The 18,422-nt window shown below is 48.9% G+C and overlaps 3 protein-coding genes across 3 annotated transcripts; 1 reads left to right on the top strand and 2 right to left on the bottom strand.

The window, feature by feature from the left end:
- Positions 1-2,200: 2,200 nt before the first annotated feature.
- LOC117840126 (uncharacterized) lies at positions 2,201-6,408 on the bottom strand. The gene is made up of 3 exons (XM_034720586.2): positions 5,156-6,408; positions 4,914-5,040; positions 2,201-3,198 (listed from the first exon to the last, which is right to left on the bottom strand). Exons 1-3 carry the CDS (start codon positions 5,584-5,586, stop codon positions 2,401-2,403), a joined length of 1,356 nt encoding a protein of 451 aa, XP_034576477.1. The 5' UTR covers positions 5,587-6,408; the 3' UTR covers positions 2,201-2,400.
- A 4,488-nt stretch (positions 6,409-10,896) lies between these two features.
- On the bottom strand, positions 10,897-11,770 carry LOC140221348 (uncharacterized). The gene has a single exon (XM_072290868.1). It carries the CDS (start codon positions 11,500-11,502, stop codon positions 11,110-11,112), a length of 393 nt encoding a protein of 130 aa, XP_072146969.1. The 5' UTR covers positions 11,503-11,770; the 3' UTR covers positions 10,897-11,109.
- Positions 11,771-12,924: 1,154 nt separating this feature from the next.
- LOC117835943 (E3 ubiquitin protein ligase DRIP2) lies at positions 12,925-17,669 on the top strand. Its single transcript, XM_034715275.2, has 7 exons — positions 12,925-13,270; positions 14,464-14,563; positions 15,257-15,467; positions 16,023-16,360; positions 16,445-16,495; positions 16,580-16,652; positions 17,180-17,669. Exons 1-7 carry the CDS (start codon positions 13,072-13,074, stop codon positions 17,372-17,374), a joined length of 1,167 nt encoding a protein of 388 aa, XP_034571166.1. The 5' UTR covers positions 12,925-13,071; the 3' UTR covers positions 17,375-17,669.
- Positions 17,670-18,422: the final 753 nt, after the last annotated feature.

Below are 18,422 nucleotides of genomic sequence, written 5' to 3'. Positions count from 1 at the left end.
CTCATTTTATATTCAGTTCCATTCGGTAAGATTTATTCGAACAAAATCCTTAGATCCCAAACAGTGGCATTCGAAATATTTGATTCTGTTCGAGCTTGCTCCTGCATAATCAGGCTAGCTAGTCCGGCAGCATGTTCGCTAGGTGGTTGTGCCGGGAAGAACAAAATCAAATATCCCTGCCGGGAACCAATTCAGAAGCAGGAGCAATGATAAAACCATGCACGGCAACCAGCCACGCGATCCTCGGAGCAAGCAAACAAGTGCTCCTCGTATCTCGCCATATGCCTGCGGCCTGCCCAACGATCGACGGATCCATACGCCACCATTGCATATGCGCCCCCAAGCTGATCTCATAATCCCATCGGGCGAGATGCCCCGTCCATCCGCTTGGCATGAGCGTGCATACGTTAATAGTATCGGGTCAAAATGCAACCGAATATTAAAGCTGCTCTAGTAGTGAACGGTGGACATGCAACAACCGAGCGAGCAAGCAACCGCACGCAAAGAGGAAATCATGCAACGCACGCGCGGGCGCACGGCACATGCACGCCGCGGGCAGCTATTGATCGATGAGCATACCAAACCCAAGCGCACCACCGGCACCGGACCAGACATGCTTTCGCGCTGCCCGGTTGGTGCCTGTCCCCCTCTTGACAAGGAGCCAACACGCGCACACGCGTCTCGTGCGCCCCCTGCCGGCTGTCCAGTCCTCCTCGGTCATCGGCGTCGCCTTGTGCCATGATGGGTCCGTTGCCATTAGGTAACGCACAGCGCCTGTTGGGAAGATCGATCGAGCTCGCTGTCTCGGCCGCACGCACGCACGCACGTCTGTGCTGCGCAGTCGCAGCGATGTTGGTGGCGGCGACGTTGATTGTTCGGCCGGTGGCCGGTGGGTCACGGCATGTGCAGTAGCTAGACGGCATCAGTGGATGCGAGAGGGATGCGTGCGATCTGTCCATCACGCACGGTCGATCGCGAGGGCTGGCTGGAGGGGTTCCTAGCTACCGGCCGGCACGGCATTGCGGAGGGGATTATTGTGCCGAGCTGCCCGGCCGCCGGATCGATCGGATGGATAATAATGCGAGACCAAGCAACTTGCGAATTGCGATCGATGCAATAGTTGGTGCAACTTGGAGTGGGTTCGTTGAGCGAGCGCGTCGAGTCGTCGTCGTCGTCGCCTCCAGTGCCATCGCGACTTCGCGAGATGATGATGCGCAGGCGAGTTATTACTGATGAATAGTGCCCAAGATTCTCAAAGAAGCTTCGATCAAAGTTCTCCCAAAAAAACAATATTATAGTATAAAAGAAGCTTCGCCGATCTAGTTGGGAATTGGCCTGAAATGCACAGCCATCCAGCGGATACACACGGCATGGCGGCACACAGGGAGGATCCACACATCCGGGCCCGGGGCTCCGATCACGTAATGGCCAACAAGCCCCCACCTGGCCACCACCACCGTCACCCGGCTGCTGCACGGCCGCGGCGGAGGAGGGGGAAGCTCACTGAATGCAACGCAGCTGGGCCGTGTGCCCGTGTACGTGCGCGCGCTTGCCTTTGCCTACGGGCAGCGCACCTGCCCTCTTTACTCGCATGCCGGGTGCTTGCCCCCAATCAAGCAAACCGTCCGAACCCATCACCGGGCCACGGGACGACGAGCGCGCCGTACACGCGTGGCGCGCGGCGGCCACCACCGCGACCGCTGCGTAGGCGCGTACGTCGCCTCCGCGTCCGCAGGTTCCGCGAACTAGCTAGATGGGCGCGTTCCTCGGATAGCATGCCCAGGCAAATGCCCGTGCGCTCCTGCCGCTTCGCCAGCGCGAACCAAAACGATTTGCCGTGCACCTGACGGGCCTGGGCTGGCAGCTGGGCTAGGCGCCTAGGCCATGGCGCCTTGCACCTGTGTCCATCATCGATCGGCAGCGTGCCCAGGGGAGGCTGGGAGGCTAGCTGCATCCCTGCTTCTCGATTATGAAACTTGCAACGCTGATCCCTGCTGGTCTCGTACGTCTTCAGCCAATCCCAGTCTCTGAGCATACGTAACGTCCTGACTAGTTTTCAGATCACAATCGCAGGACCGGTATCATAGAGCTGCCAAGACACCTGAGCACATGTACCAACACCAATAAAACAAAATTACAATTAACCATGTTATGTTACAGACAACAAATTAGCAACTGCAATGTATACACATCAAACAGCGAACATCAAGTGCTTCAATTCACTTGAAGCTTTATTTACTGATGATAGCAGGGATACCCACCAGGAATTACATATCCAAAAGGTCGTACAGTTCTTGTTTCAAAAAAAGAAAAAGGTCGTGCAGTTTCTATAACAGCTCGTTTATATAGTTACATCGATCTTTAGGTCGTGCAGTTATTATCTATATAAATATCATATATTCAATCACTTATCTGGCTCTTCTCCGCCTCACCATAGTTCTGTTGTGTGGCCGCCACCATCTCCACCAGATCCATCTCCTCCTTCACATGCACAGTTTCGACTTCAGCTGACCCAGCAGGCTCAACGCATCCGAGGACGTCGTCGTCCCACATCATCTCCATGTCCGAGATCTCAGGATCAACCTTGATCGTATGGTCAAGGTGGTTGAAGATGTAGTTCATGTCGATGTCGTCGTCCACCGCGTAGACTGCTTGGAACGCGTCCTCCTTTGTGTCGAACAGGCCGTCGCACATGTCAACCACCGAGAAGTCGTCATAGCAGACAGGCGCTAGAAGTTCTTCACAAGACTGGGTCTCGCTGCAACGACTGTACTCGTGCGCGCTGATGAGCATCCCTTGGGGATCCAGTATGTCGGACGGGCTGTGTTCTAGCATCTCGTTGATCGTTGCCGACTTTGCTCCGGGAGTTGCCGGTGAAGGCGGTGGCAATAATGTATGCTGAGCAAGAGGTGAAGGCGGTGGCAATAATGTATGCTGAGCAAGAGGTGCGGCGTTCTTGCTTGGGCCGATTCCGAGGCCTTTGATGTAGTTTTGGAGAAGGGTGCTTGACCTGGGGCCCTTGGAGCTGCTACGGCTACGCCTTCGCGCAAACTGCCTCCTCTTTGTTGCATTCCAGTGATTCTTTATGGAGTTCTCTGTTCTACCAGGTAGGCGCTTAGCTATCTCTGCCCATTTGTTGCCCACTTCCTTGTGCGCTTGTATCAGGACCATGTCTTCCTCATCACTCCACATGTCTTTCTGCGTTTTGTGGTTCCATAAAAAGGAGTTTAATCCATGCATGACGAATGGTATTGTTGAGATACTATCGCACATGGTGTCATGAACCTTTTTTTTATATCAAAAGGTAATTCTAAAATTGTAAAAAACTGGATGGCCATTTTTAGGCTCTTAGTTTCTTGTGTTTTTCACATTTTTCGTCTTTACATTATATAAATTTCTGATGGTGATTAACTAACTCCGATAGATTAATTTTTGGTGTTTTCCTCATTGTTGTGACTATCTTCCATTCAATTTTCGAATTCCTATATATTTGGCTTCCCCATGTGAAAGCTAAAAGGAATTTTCCTTCTACACCTTTACTACTGTACCAATATAAATACATATAACCATTGCTCCCAAATTAAATAAAAATGCATTTTAGGTGAATAATATACTAAGAGGCAGTTAACTACCGGTTTAAGCGTGTCTGACCAAAATGCAGTAACATGTGACTGCAGCGGTGCTCGGCCGCGGGTGGTGATTAAGGGGCAGGCCAGCAGTGGCCTCCCGTGCGAGCTCCACTACGCCGCCGCTGTGCGCGCGCCGCGCGGCCAACCGCGAAGGCACCCCGGCACGGCGACCGGCGGGGCGCGGCGCGGCTCCCCGCGGGAAGGGCGGCCAAGCCCCGTCGCGACACGAGCGGCTGCGGGCCTAGCGCCAGGCGGCCTCCCTGCGCAGGTGGCGGCGCCTTGGCCCGGAGGGGTGTGTGTGTGTGGGGGGGGGGGGGGGGGGGGGGTCAAGCGCGACCGGCGAGCCCCGGCGGGGGTGGGCCTGGCCAGCTCCTGGCGCGGAGCGGCGAGCGCCGGGCCGGGTGAGCCGCAAGCGGGCGCGTCGGACGGTGGACGGACTGACGCCTTGCCGGGCCGGGGCGCAGCTGGGGGACCGCAGCTTGGCGGCCGGCTGCATGTGGCGGCGCTGGCCTGGAGGTGGGGGGCGCAAGCGCGACCGGCGAGCCGCGGCGGGGGCGGGCCCGGCTGGCGCGGATCGGCGAGCGCCGGGCCGGGGCGCAGCTGGGGGAGCGCGGCTTGGCGACCGGCTGCAGGTGGCGGCGGACGGGTGCAAATGCGCCAAGCTCGTCATGGAAACCTTGCGCTCGAAGTACATCCAGGCGTACGTGGACTTGAGTTCGTGTGCAGTCTCGACGCCGCCATAGACAAGCGACGTTAACTAAAGCAAACGGAATGCTATATTTTCTAACTTTCGATGGGCAATATCTTAACAGAGATCTTTTCATGTTGGGTGCTACCAATCCAATACTCCTTGTTTCCCACAAAAGGAAAAATAATCCTCTTTTGTGTTCCTATCTCTCTAGGCAACCAAAAAGTTATTACTAAGGTTGACTTGACTTAGTAACTCCTAACATTTAGTGCGTCTATAATGCATACAATTATCTAATGCGCAACCAAAAGGTTATTCCTACGGTTGACTTGACTAGTAACTCCTAACATTTACTGCGTCTATAATGCATAGCATGTTTGACCGATGCAAATACACTGAATGTGTTAAGATCGAAACTTCATAGAAGCAGGCCAATTTTTCTGCAATACGGGAAATACTAGTATGACCGTGAAAAACACTCGATTTTTACTTCGCTACATATTCAGAAGAAACATGATAGTATTAGTTATGTCCTGTCAACATTTAACTGACGGATGTGCTCGAAATGAAAAACACTAAACTGAAGGGAGGTCTACCTTGATATTGGGCCTCAAATGGTTGTGCCATCTTTCTCTGCACTGCTTTCCCACTCTCCCGGGTAGCATTTGTGCTATGTAAGACCACTTCCTCAGTCCAAACTGTTCCACTAATTTTACTAGCTCCCTGTTAACATTTCCAAGAATTAACAGATTAACAGATGAGAAAGAACAAGTCATGACTTACAGTAGAGACTTTTTACTTTTAGGAGGTTAAAAAAGTAGGCATCGATAGATTTTACCTATCCTCCTCTGATGTCCATTGACCTTTCACAATGTTGGCTTTCTTCAACGAATAACTAGATGTTTTCTTTCTTGGCACAAACCTGTCACTCATCTCATAAGCCTTATATGATCCGAGGCCACTTTCTATGAGATGAGAAACCTCAGATTTGGGAGTTAGCATAGGCAGTTGAAATCCAACTCTATGATCGATCGATGAAGCATGGCCGAAGATGGGCTTCTTGATCTCTCTTTCTGCAAAGTACTGGTGGTGTCCAAGGTCGTTGAAGGTTGCAGGGGGCACCATAGAACCAACAGATATATAGTCCCCGGTAGCTTCAAATGGATGATCATCAGGATCAAGCTCATAGTTTCCATTCTGCTGCATGTACGAATCAAATGGCAAGCAAATACAAATCCCTGTGTGGGTTTGAAAGCAACTGAAATCCATGGGGATTTCAGAAGCTATTTAAGGTGGGAAGAAGAGAGGGATTGAGTCACAACTTTGTTATCTGCCTGCATCTCTCAGAAAGGGGGAAGGGGGAAATTGTACAGGATGCCGTACTATATAGAGTCCTAGACAAGACTTGTTCCCTTCAACACAACAACTTAATGAAACTTAATGTTTTGTAACTTATTGCTAGTTAATGACCTTATTTACTATCACTAATACTAAACGACTTCTTGTATTCTATGGAAGGGGTAATAAAGTGGCATTTAATCTCAAACTTGGCATACAAACATCTTACCGCTGCAGATTTTACTAGAGGTACGGTATCTGATCGAGCGCATGCCAACTAATGACACAATGCAATTCAGACGCAACATAAGGTACAACCGAGCAGTGGCGGACCCAGGTTTTGATCAAGACTAGGACCAAAATTTAGTGGCAAAACCTACCTCATATATGTCGTCATATATAGAGAAACTGCAAAAGTTCATAAAAAGTTCAAATTGAGAATATGCTTAAAATCACATGTTTAATAGTATAATACAGTAGTTAAAATACCATGTAACACACCAAAATAAACACCAAGCAAAGATTTGGTTCATTTGTACCTTCCATTTCCTCATTAGAAATAATCGGATATTACTTGTGTCACATTTTGGTTTCTGATTTTTGTAGCACTTATAATTCTTTCTTGCCTTATTGTGAGCAATGGAATTAGCATGATCATGAATTAACTTTTGATCGATCCTAGTCCTAGTGTTATTTTGAAGTCCTAGTTATAACTTTAGATCTAAAACTTCAGTACAAAATAGGACTACAAAAGATTCCACTTTCAATCCAATATTCCAATTGATGAATCGAATAGAAATTAGAGAGAGTGGGAAATTAGGGGGCAGAGAAACACCAGAGCTCTGAAGCTGCGGAGGGGAGCTGCAAGCGGCGCCCGCGCGCGTGGTTGCATTTGTGGAGGTGCCGGCGAACAGCCGCGGCGGCGGCGCGGCCTGCAGGCCGCTGTCCTTCATGGTAAAAAAAACTTGAGATGAGGAGGGGCAGAGTCGCCAGTGCAGCCGTGTAGGTGACAGGATTAGGATTGCGATTGCTTGATCATGTGGTTACAGAAGGAACGCTTATTAGCTCCTGAACTCCAGAGTTAAACGACTCTCCACATACACCAAGCTGATCGATCACACACAATGACAAAGGAGCAAACCTGCTGGCTAAGGTCGTTGCCGCCGCCAGCCGCCGCCGGCGGCTCTGTATCCGCGAGAGGACGGCTGCGGAGTGCGGCGAGCGTCAGGTGCACGGAGGAGAGGAGCGGCGTCGACTATACGGCGGCAAGAGGGAGCTGCCTCTAACTTCATCCTAGCGGGGCCAATGCGGTAGTGTGTAACTGTGTATGAGGGTGGGGCGGCGGCCGGCGGTGAGACGAGGCAGAGGGGAGGGGAGACGACTGACGAGAAGCCAAACCGTTTCGAATCGAAACGAGGATGCCCAGCCACCGGCAGGCGCCGAGCGAACGTAGAAGGCGGCCGGCGAGGCAGGCGCATTGGGCCCACTAAGGCTTTAGGGCCGCAAAACCCTGCGCAGGCCCATGTCATGGACTTCTGTAGGAATGGGCCGATCAGTCATTGCTCGCTTCCTGAAGCCCAGGACAGCCCTGAAAGTGCTTGGCGGCTAATCAGGCCGAGCCAAAATCAGGAGGTAAATCAAACAAATTAGACCGTCTAAAAATGCTGTGTATGTGCCTAAACCACAAAAAAAAATGTTTGGAAGAAGTCAAACAACTTTAGGATCTCTCGACTGATATCTTTTTTCCTTTTATAATAAGGATAGTGTTTTGATTTTTGTTCTGCCTTTATGTTTTATTAATTATTAAGCTTATTATCATTGTGGTGTTTTTGTCTTTAGAGCCATTTTGGGGGCAGTACTGATCTATGAATGGTCACTTCTGGATATTGTATGTAACCTTTTTGTGTTCAATGGTTTAGTGGAATGGATAGTTTTTTTTCATTGATCATCTTAATTGAAATCCTCATTTTGTTTCACTGTAAACCTCTTTGTTTTTGTTAAGCGTAGTGTACTTGTGTTTGTTTCTTTGTAGTATATCAGGTTGTTAATTTTCAATAACAAAGCTTAACCATTGAACCGTTATTGTCAACTCATTTAGGGAGAGTAAGGGAAAAAAAACTATCGTGTGTGTTGTGTCTCTGTCTTGTGGCGCATTCCTTGCGTCTGAATTATCAGATGTTGCGAGCCTATTTTACCGCAAGTGTATGCTTTCGTTAGTTTGGTATCTAACCATGCATTGAGCCAGGACAAAAATATTCAGCATCCAAGAAGCTATCTCTTAGATGTGCCCGGCTCTCTCCGCGTACCAAAAGAAAGTTCCAAGACCCAACCCCACAGGCCACAGACGAGAACGATCATGGATCATGAAATCGAACTTTCTTAATTCCCTGCGAAAGACAACCATCAAGGTTCTCCTATCCTAAACAATAGTAGGACTAGGACACGAGCACGAGGAAACACGAAATCATCAGCCAAAGGCACACATAGTAGCTTGGCATCGTCCCTCCACGAGTACGGGTATGGTTTCCAACCTTACTACTCCCTGCTAATGTGGCGAGCTCTGCCGCCGGCCGGTGTCGTTCGTCGACCTCCTCTCGCGTGAACCATGCTTCCTTCGGAGGAAATCGGAAGGGACGACGACATGATCAAAGAAGAAAGGGTAGTCGAGAACGAGCCCGTGCCACAGGAGCCTCCTGCCGCGCACGTCAAAGACGCACATGTCGTCCACCCACCGATCCCCGCGCCGTGGGCGTTCGTTCTGTGCAGACAGCACGACGCAGAGGTCGCCGTCCGGCGTGAGAGCAGGGTGCTCGAGCGGCCACTCCGGCAACCCCTCCGCCTTGAAGCCGTGTCCGACCCCCAGAAGCTCTTCCGCTTTCTCCCACCGCGCTTCCCCCGACTTCCCCGGCCCGCGCAGTTCCAGAGCCCACATCTTCACCGTGTCATTCGCGACCTCCTTGGCGACGTCGATGGAGACGAACCAGATGGAGAAGCCGACGACGCCCATGGTCCGGTATAGCTTCATCGGTTGCTGACCCGTCCATATCCCGTAGTAATCCATCACCTTCTCATCCGTCTCCAGGTCTAGCCGCCGGCACTCTCGAGCGGCAGCCGGCAGCTCGATGAAGCCGAAGTCCACGGCACTACGGCAGGGTCGCCGGTGGTGTGGACGAGGTCGCAGTTCATGAGGCCTTGCGAGAGATCGGCCCAGAAACCCTTGCCTTGCAAAGAGAAGGCCACGTTGGCGTTGAATGGCTCCTCGAGTTGCCGAGAGCACCGCCGCCTCTTGATCTGACACGGACCGGCGGTGCCGTCGTCGGACGCTGGGCTCGCCCTCGTCTCCGGAGTGCACACGCAGAGAACGCCATCGCGCGTCGCCGCCGGATGCGACTGACGAGCCATGACGAACAGCTCGAGATCGCTGCCGTGGCGGCGATTGGGAACTACGGTCTTCATCGTAGAGACGGCCACGTGGGGAGTGGCAGGTACCTGATCATGGAGAGTGCCGCGCCGGCGTGGTCGTAGGCGAGGTAGTAGGCGAGGTCGCTGCGGAACGGGTGGTGGAAGGCCAGGACGACAACGGTGAGGCCCTGCTCCCCGGCCGTCTGGACGGCGCCCAAGGCTTCCATCTCGCGGGGGAGCATGTCCTTGTTTGGGGCGCCGAGCTCGAGCTCCGAGTCGAACCGCCGGAGCGCCTCGTCGGCCATGCGGATGGCCAGGGAGGAGGTGAGGACCGGGGCATCGTCGCCGAGGCGAGCGTAGAGCGCGAGGCCTTCCACCAACTCCTGGCCGTGGGCGCCGCATCCGTAGGCCTTCTTGCTCGCGCAGTCGTGCTCCGCCCACCCTTGCCCTGTATCACCGGTGACTTCGACCATGTCCACTTGATCATTCAGCACGAAGATAGGAGAGGAACGCCGGGCCGCAGCCATGGCTGACGACGATCGATGACCAGTGTTGCTGATTTGAGATCTGACGGAACTTGTGGACAAGATGGGAAGCTCGATGGGATCGAATGAACGAAGCAAGGTTAACGGAGATTCGTTCGGCGGGTTCACCATTCACGCCGCGCGGGATCGTGGGGATATATTTGTGGACGGTAGTCGGTAGATGTGATGCCTAAACAAGCTCAGCGACGGTGCACGATGGACCGACTGTACTCTTTGTTAAGCCAACGGGCTCGTTTTGGTTTCTTTTTACGCCACCGGACTCCCCATTGCAATTGACCCATCGTAGTGGATCGTTTCCTTCTCTTTCTTTACTTGCATGGTAATTGTCTTTAGGCGTTATAGTTCAGCCTTATTACACTACATGTACTAAGATATGGATTGAAATTTGAAAGTGGATGCTTAAATCAAAAGAAGAAAAATAAGAAATGAATTGCAGAAGGATCTAGCTCAACCTACATTGCTATTGTTTTATTTTAACATTGAAAGAATTTTTGGGACGGGGCCATAAAGACTCAACCCCACAGAATGGTTTTCAACCTTAATTACTCCCTGCTAATGCGGCGAGCCCTGCTGCAGCCTGCAGGACGGTGTACGTCGACCTTCCTCTCGCACGAGCCATGCTTCCTTTGGAGGAAATCGGAAGGGACGATGACAGGATCAAGTGCAAGGATACTCGTGAACAAGCCCGTGCCACAGGAGCCTCTTGCCGCGCACGTCAAGGACGAAGAGGTCATCCACCACGGTCACCTGATGATAGGGCCGAGGGAACTTGCTCTGGTCAGCCAGCATGACGCAGAGGTCGCCGTCTGCAGTGAGGAGAGGGTACTCCGGCGGCGCCTCCGGCAACCCCGCCTCCTTGAAGCCGTCGAACCCCCAGAGCTCTCTGGCAGAGACCTCCCACTCTTTCTTCCACTGCTTCCCTTGCAGTTCCAGGGCCCACGTCGTCGGCGTATTGCTTGGCGTGGTCGATGCAGACGAAGTTTTTAAAGACGGAGTCCCCGACGCAGGCCATGGTCCGGGTTAGCCTCATCTGCACATCCATCACCATCTCATTATACTCATCCGCCCCCATCTGCTGCTCCAGGTCTCGCCGCCGGCATCCCGGCGGCAGCTCGATGAAGCTGAAGTCCACGACGTCGCCGGCGGCGTGCAGGTCATCGCAGTACATGAGGCCTTGCAAGAGATTGGCCCAGAAACCCTTGCCTTGCAAAGAGAAGGCCACGTCGGTATTGAATGGTTCCTCGAGTTTGACCTGCCCTTGGACCTGCCACGCACCGTCGGACGCCGGGTTCGCCCTTGTCGCCGGAGTGGACACGCAGAGAACGTCGTCGTGCGCTGCCGCCGACGGAGACGACCCACGACGAGCCATGAGAAACAGCTCGAAGTCGCTGCTGCCGTGGCGATCGGGGACGACGACGGGCTTCATCGTAGAGATGGCTACGAAGGGAGGATCCGGTAGGCACCTGATCATGGAGAGCGACGCGCCGGCGTGGTCGTAGACTAGGTACTAGGCGAGGTCGCGGCGGAAGACGAGGAAGATGACGGTGAGGCCCTGCTCCTCGGCCATCTGGACTCTGCCCAAGGTTGTCATCCGGTGGCGGACGACGAGCGTGTCCATCCAGCGACGGCAGGAGAGCTCGAGCTCCGAGTCGAACCTCCGGAGCGCCGCGTCGGCGACGCGGATGGCCGGGGAGGAGGTGAGGACCGGGGCGTCGCCGTGGCGGACGTAGAGGGTGAGGCCGTCCACCAACTCCTGGCCGTGGTCGCCGCATCCGTAGGCCTTCTTGCTCGCGCACTCGACCTTCGTCCACCCTTGCCCTGGATCGCCGGTAAGTTGTTGACTCGTATCCACTACGTCGCTCAGCAGGACGATCGGAGCGGGACGCCGGGCCGCAGCCATGGCCGGCGATCGGGTGTTGCTGATTTGAGATTGAGATGGGACGGAACTTGCGGATAAGATGCAGTAGTCAAAGGAAGCAAGGGTGAACGGAAATATATAGTGGACGGTAGCTGTGTGGCCACTAAGTCCTAAACAAACACAAATACGCCTGGAGTCGGTGCACCAAGTTGGGCCAACGGGCTCGTTTTTGTTTCCTTTCGGGCCACCGGGCTCCCCAGTGTATTCTTTTGGACCACCCGGTTATCAATAGCTTCACGACGTTTGTTGGGCTGTTTTGTGTTTATTTTGTTGGCCCATTATGAAATTGCGTCTCGTTCCGCCGATTGTTTCCTTTTCTTTCTTTTCGTGCCGCTTCACTGCAACAGAAAAAATAGATTAGTTCCTGAATACTGGCTAATCACAAGCGAGTTGGAAAATACTTTGTCTGACTATCTTCTGCCGTACTCTAATGTCTCGCAAGGAACAATTTCCATTTTTTTTAAAAAAGAAATATTATAATGCTTTGAAATTGGGAGGTTAATGTTCACGCTGCCACGCAGACTAGAACTATTTGGTATCAGTTCCATTATTCATATTCAGAGCATGTCCACTCTAATGTTCAGGTGCAAAGTCAATAAACTGATGAATTGCTACAGGGATGCAAAGACCAGGCAAGTTTTTTTTTTTACAAAGGTGTACCAACGATTTTTCGCTGGAAACCGCGAGAGGCGAGACGCTGAGCCGGTCGGCGTGGGCGTGACGCTGGCTTGGTGGTTCCAAGAAAACCAAGCCCGGTAAACAGTAACCGCTACGCGTTCGGGCACTGTTTAGCCCTTGTTTACTTCACCCCCAACTCCCAACTTTGGCACTATGCAAAAAGAAGATTCCCCATCACATCAAACTTGCGATGCATGCATGGAGTACTAAATGTAGATGAAATTAAAAACTAATTGCATAGTTTTGTTGTACTTTGCGAGACGAATCTTTTGAGCCTAATTAGTCAATGTTTGGACAATAATTCACAAATACAAACGAAACGCTACAGTGTGCTACAGTGCTGTAACAGTAATTTGGCACCTCCCAACTTCAGCAACTAAACAAGGCCTTAGTTACCCAAATTCCCAACTTTGACACTATGCAAAAAGAAGATTCTCCATCACATCAAACTTGCGGTACATGTATTGAGTACTAAATGTAGACGAAATCAAAAATTAATTGCACAGTTTTGTTGTACTTTGTAAGACAAATCTTTTGAGCCTAATTAGTCAATATTTAGACAATAATTAGCGCCCGAAAATAATATTCCAAAATCTTTAATATAAACGAAATGTTACAATGTGCTACATTGCTACAACAGTGATTTTGTATCTCCAAAGTTGGACAACAAGGCCTCACTCTCGCATCCTCCTCCTCTCGTCCCCACCCGAAGCCCCCAAACCAAAGCGCACGGCACGGCGCGCCGTCGCTTTCGCAGCCGAGGAAATCGAAGCTGCGAGCGAGCGCGACTCGACGCGGGGGAGAGCCGGGAGCCGAGAAGCCCCAATCGCCGTCCTCTACGTCGCCTCGTGCTCGGGCTCTCCGGCTGGCGGCATGGAGACCGCCGTGCTCGCCTGCGAGGCGACGACAGCCACGGCCGCCGACGCCGCGGCGGCGCCTGGAGCGGGAGGGGGCGGAGGAGCCGTGGACGTGGTGAGGCTGAAGCGGTCGGTTCTCGCGGCGTGCCTCACGTGCCCGCTCTGCGGCCGCCTCCTCCGCGACGCCGCCACCATCACCGAGTGCCTCCACACCTGTGAGTACTCGCCCGCTCCGCCAACCTTTTCAGTAACCGCCGTGCGTGTGGGTCTGCTTGGGTTCCGTTAGCTGAAATCCCTCTTTCGCGGGGGTTGCGCCGTGGAAGTGGAACGTGGCAGCGTCGATCGTCCCGCGCGTGAGATTTGAAATTCTGCAGTGATCTGTGGGGGGTTTTGCTGTGATGCGCGAAAGGTGGTAGCTTGGGGGCGTTCCAAGCGTTGAAATTTGCATGTGCCATTTTTATGTGGGTGTAAAGGTGTGCCCTTTTTGATGTGTGAAATTTGCAAGTTTGTTGTGGAGAGGCTCTACGCTTATGTTCCGGGAGTGGAAGGCTGGGTTAACTTTTTCGCGCTTTTTTTTTATTACGGATTTGAGGTGATAAGAACGATCAATTGCACGGATGGTAGCGGACTCTACCTGTGTGTGCCATGATTCATAATTCTGCTTTTGCCTGGAGGATGCGCTAATGTTCAATTAAATGTTTCTTATTCATGAACAAGGAATTCCTGAAGTTGTTTATTGGGGATCTGCCATCTGCCTAAGTGCCTATGGATGCCATATGAAATTAGTAAATGTTTAGCTCATAGGGAAACGAGGGGCAACATGTTCCTTTTAGAGGTACTGGTGAGTGTTCGTCTTTGTAAAGTTGGCCTTCCAGGCTAATATGCACTCCGAAGTATGTTAAGCTGACTGATACATTTGTGTGGATTATAAGGTTTTATATGGGCAAAAATGTTTCTTTTTTCCATTATCCTGTTCTAGAGATTCTGCAGTGCACCACCAATCCACCATCTTGAGAAGGAATATGTTATGTTCCTTGGTGAGGTAACTGAAGTCCTTGTTTGTGATAAGGTGCTATAGCATGTTTAGACGGAGAGTTGGAAAGGTGGAAGGACTTCTTCTTCTTCTTTTATAGCTAACCAATGCGCTTAGCCTTGACAGTGGAAGATTTGCTAACCAATTTGTAGTCTTTGCATTTTTCTCATCAAGTCATGCAACCTTTCCCCTTTGAATGTGCCAGCTGTGTGACCTGGTCAGACCCGCTGCTAGTACAATACTAGTGCTTGCCCATAGCAAATAATAGCCGTTCACTAGTGTTTGTATATCTATATTAGATTTGCAACTTCCAAAAATTTTCTCCATAAATCATAATTGTGCCTCTGCCATTATCTTATAGATACTTTTAATCAGTTTGCAGGAAGTGCATATCAGAAGAGTTCATAAAAAAGGAAGTCTGCTGGTGCCCTGTTTGTAGCATTGATTTGGGCTGCGCTCCATTGGAGAAACTCAGGTTTTGTTTCTATTTTCTTGAAATATTCGCATGTTCTATACTATTGCCATTATCTCGAACTTTTCAACAAACTGAGCACATTATTCATTTTCATTTTCTATCACTGTAAATTACCCCTTGTGAGTTATGGCATCAGTATTGATGCATGTAAACTAGTGTGAGTGTGCAACACTGCGGCACACATATGCACAAAATCTGGGAGAATATTATTTTCCAACACCTCCCCTCTCCGCTACTCAGAAGTGAGGTAGCCCCTAATGATCTACTGTAGCATGTGCCACCCTGGCTTTGCAGTTTCTTGCATGCAACACCATGCCATGTTGGGTCATCTTACTTTGACAGTGCCACCATTTTGCTGTATTAGTGGCATGATTTCATCATTTAAATTGCTACCATTCCATGTAGCCTCCTTCTGTACAACCTTGGCTACTAAATGGCCCTAACATGCTATACGTGTGTTTCGTGTCTTACTTGGTATCTTAGTTCTATAGTTCCTCTGAGCACAATAATGTGTACATGCTTAATTTTTTTTTATAGTTTCTGAAGTTCCTAGATTGGCCCGTTAATTTTTTTTTTCAAGCAACATATAGTATATAACAAGCTAGTTTTACTTTTCTTATGTTAGCTTTTCTTGGAAGGTATACTTGATTGATTTTATAGCTTATCACTCATGTCAACTAATTTTATGTACAGAATGGATCATAGCCTACAATATGTACGGTCAAAGATATTTCCTAGAAGGCAAAAGGTTGAGGCCCCAGAAGTCACGTCGCCAGTTACATCACCTATCAAGAGGAAAGAACGATCTTTATCTTCATTGACAATTCATGCTCCTCAAGTGTCTATGCAAAAATGCTTGACAAAGAGGAGAACAAAAGCTTCATGCTTACATAACCTCTCTTTGGTATGAGGCTTTTCTTTTATCAGATATCCTTACTAAATGTTTGTACCAAGAATTATGATGGTTTCAGTTTGCTATAAATCCACAGTTGAAAAAGCCGCTAGTGCGCCCATATGTGTATTTGTGGTGGTCACATAATTCGCCATTCTCCTATTTTCCCTTTGTTTTGTTTGCGGATACATGTAGTGGACTGGCATGTGACTAATAGGCTAGCACATATCAATTGATCCAACTCTTTTGAACTGATCGTGGTGAGCCTAAGAGTTCCTGTATGTGTTATCCAACTCTTCTCTTTTATCTCAAAAATTGATAATTTCCCATGTATACCAATATCATGTTCCATGCTGATATGGTTGCATGAAACCTGAATGTGATTTATGCATCATATGCAACTGCATATGTGGTAGCAAAGTCTTTCCACATCTCAGGGTCTTTTAGTTTCCGCATTAAGAAAAATATATGTGTTGTCTTATGTTTTTAAGTTCATATTTGATTGAAAATTCATAATATTTTCGTGATTAATTCTTATTTACTGCTTCCTATGCCATTGATATGCAGCACTCAAAGTTACGGGGCAGTAACATCACAAAGAAAGTTGGGGGATGGAAACCTTTAGGTTCTCACTTTAAAGCTGCTAAAAATAAAAGATCTCTTGGATCTAAATCAGAAGATGTGAAGACAACTGAAGATAAATCTGATGATCCAGTTGATGAAACTCCTACCAGTCAAGCAAAGACTAAGAGACAGTATAGAAGACGTGGAAATCTGGAGAAGAGAACTGGAAACAAGAAACTGTTGATTTTAAAGGGAAAACAGAAAAAGATCAAGCCAAAGCTGCTTAACAAGAAGAGGAAGTTGCAAGCATTATGGTTATACCTTGTTGCTGCTTTTGACCAGTAAGAAACTAGACTTGTCTTTTCATTTATTGCTTTTTAAAAGTAACATCAGAAATCATGCTGCTGGGTTTACGATCATTTCAGGAAAGGTCAGCCTCCTCTACCGCAGGTACCATCAAAATTTTTGAGGATCAAGTGAGTTATCCCTTGAGCTTTATTTCTCAAAACACTGTATGCTTTTCTGCACTAACTCGAGATGCTCTTATTACTCTGTCCTAGGGATGTAGATTTGCCTGCTTCCTTCATACAGAAGTACCTCGTGCAGAAACTTAATCTTTCAAGTGAAGCTGAGGTTTGTCTTTATTTCTCCAAGTGCTATTCAATTAATTACGCCTCGTAAGGTCCAGTTATTTTTCTTATAAAAGCAATGCATATCGTTTAATGATGATATCTGAATGGTCCTGGGAAAGCTGTACCTATAGTTTTCAAATATTGCTTCCTTGAAGCTGGTTTCAGTTTGATGATTTTCTTGCCATTCTGCTTGCGCTGAGAAACATCTACAAAAGGTAAAACATAAAAAGTAATACCTTCCAGCGTCCGGTGCCATCTGTCCATCCAATTGTCTTCTGTTCTTTGTTCAATACGGCAAAAACTCTGATTTCTACCAAACTGACAACAAGGTAGCAAAGCTGTGAGTGCTGTATAGCTTTCATTAAGCGCAATAGCCCCAAACTTCATGTAGCTGAATGCATTTGAGCATGTTTTAATAAACTTCGTAACTGTTGGGTGTTGGTTGATGAAATAGTTGTGGGACCCTGAGTCCTTGACCTATTTTGTTCCACAATCACCTGGTACCAACAGAGGTATCTGTTCTTGCAGGTGGAGATACTGTGTGGTGGCAAGCCTGTGAGCCCAGGAATGACACTGCACGATCTAGCAGATTGCTGGCTAAATAAAGGACAAAAGGGCCGAGTGCGGTCATATGTGGGCACACCTGCTGCTGGATTCATAGCGAAGGTATTCTATGGCAGATCAGGAGCATCCATACCTGAAACTGAAAATAACCAAGGTTGATCGAGGGCTTCCTCTTCGTTTCTGAAGCAGCGACGCATTGTTTCATTCTTAGGAACCCTTTGATTTGAGCAATTTAACATGTACATAGATGTTAGTGTTACAACTTAGAAGCCGTGTTGGGCTTATAATTGGCCTATAAGATGCTGAGTCGTTGAGTGCTTGACCTGTAAGCGAGGGGCTTTGTCACCATGGAGGCATGGAGCTCATAGCTCACCTATGCGAGTGTATGTGATGTATATATAGTACTTGTGTATTGTTCTGTTACATAATACTATAATAGCACTTGAATTTGTCACGGACTGAGGACTTGACCTAACGTAAACACATTGGGTACTGATCCGAGCATGCTTCGTATGGTTGGTTACTTGAATTTCGACAAAAAGCGCAGCCCGCTGAAAACATGTGCTCACTTGCTGAGCCTACTTTTTTTTTAAAAAACTTTGACTAACAACATCTACAAAGATAAATTATTTTAAATAGAAACCGTTGCGTATTATAGCACTAATTGGTTTTCAGATAAATCTAATAGCATCATTTTTTTTACGTTACTAATCTTTATATTTTTTACTATTAACAATAAAATCTAAATGTTTGACTTTGGAAAGACTACAAAAGAGAGAGAGAAAAGAGAAAGTACTTATTTTTCTCTTCTACTTTCCAAATTAACGTGCGGCCTTGCGTTTTTCCAAAGGCAAATGAACAGCTCATAGCCAAGTGGTTATTTGGACAGAGGAACTTAACTGCACGAGGTTCAAATTGCATCAAAAGATTAAAGAAAACAACCGCTGGAACTATCGTTCGCAATGCAACTAAAGCATTTGTTCAATGAAACAAGTTATGTGACGGGAGAGGATCCTGTGCTCCATAGGTGACCCGGTAGATGACAGCAACATCGGAAGTGCGTGGAGCACTGGATCCTCTCTCGTGGCCATCATTTGCAGTGAGGTTCGCATTGATCTTACAACGAGGTTCACATTGCATAAAAAAGTTAAGAAAACAACCACTAATAAAACTTTCGTTTGCATGCAACTAGAACAAGTTATGCACT

This window comes from Setaria viridis, chromosome 9 (assembly GCF_005286985.2).
Source record: "Setaria viridis chromosome 9, Setaria_viridis_v4.0, whole genome shotgun sequence".
NCBI classification, from domain to species: domain Eukaryota; kingdom Viridiplantae; phylum Streptophyta; class Magnoliopsida; order Poales; family Poaceae; genus Setaria; species Setaria viridis.
This window is presented reverse-complemented; position numbering and strand designations above follow the sequence as displayed.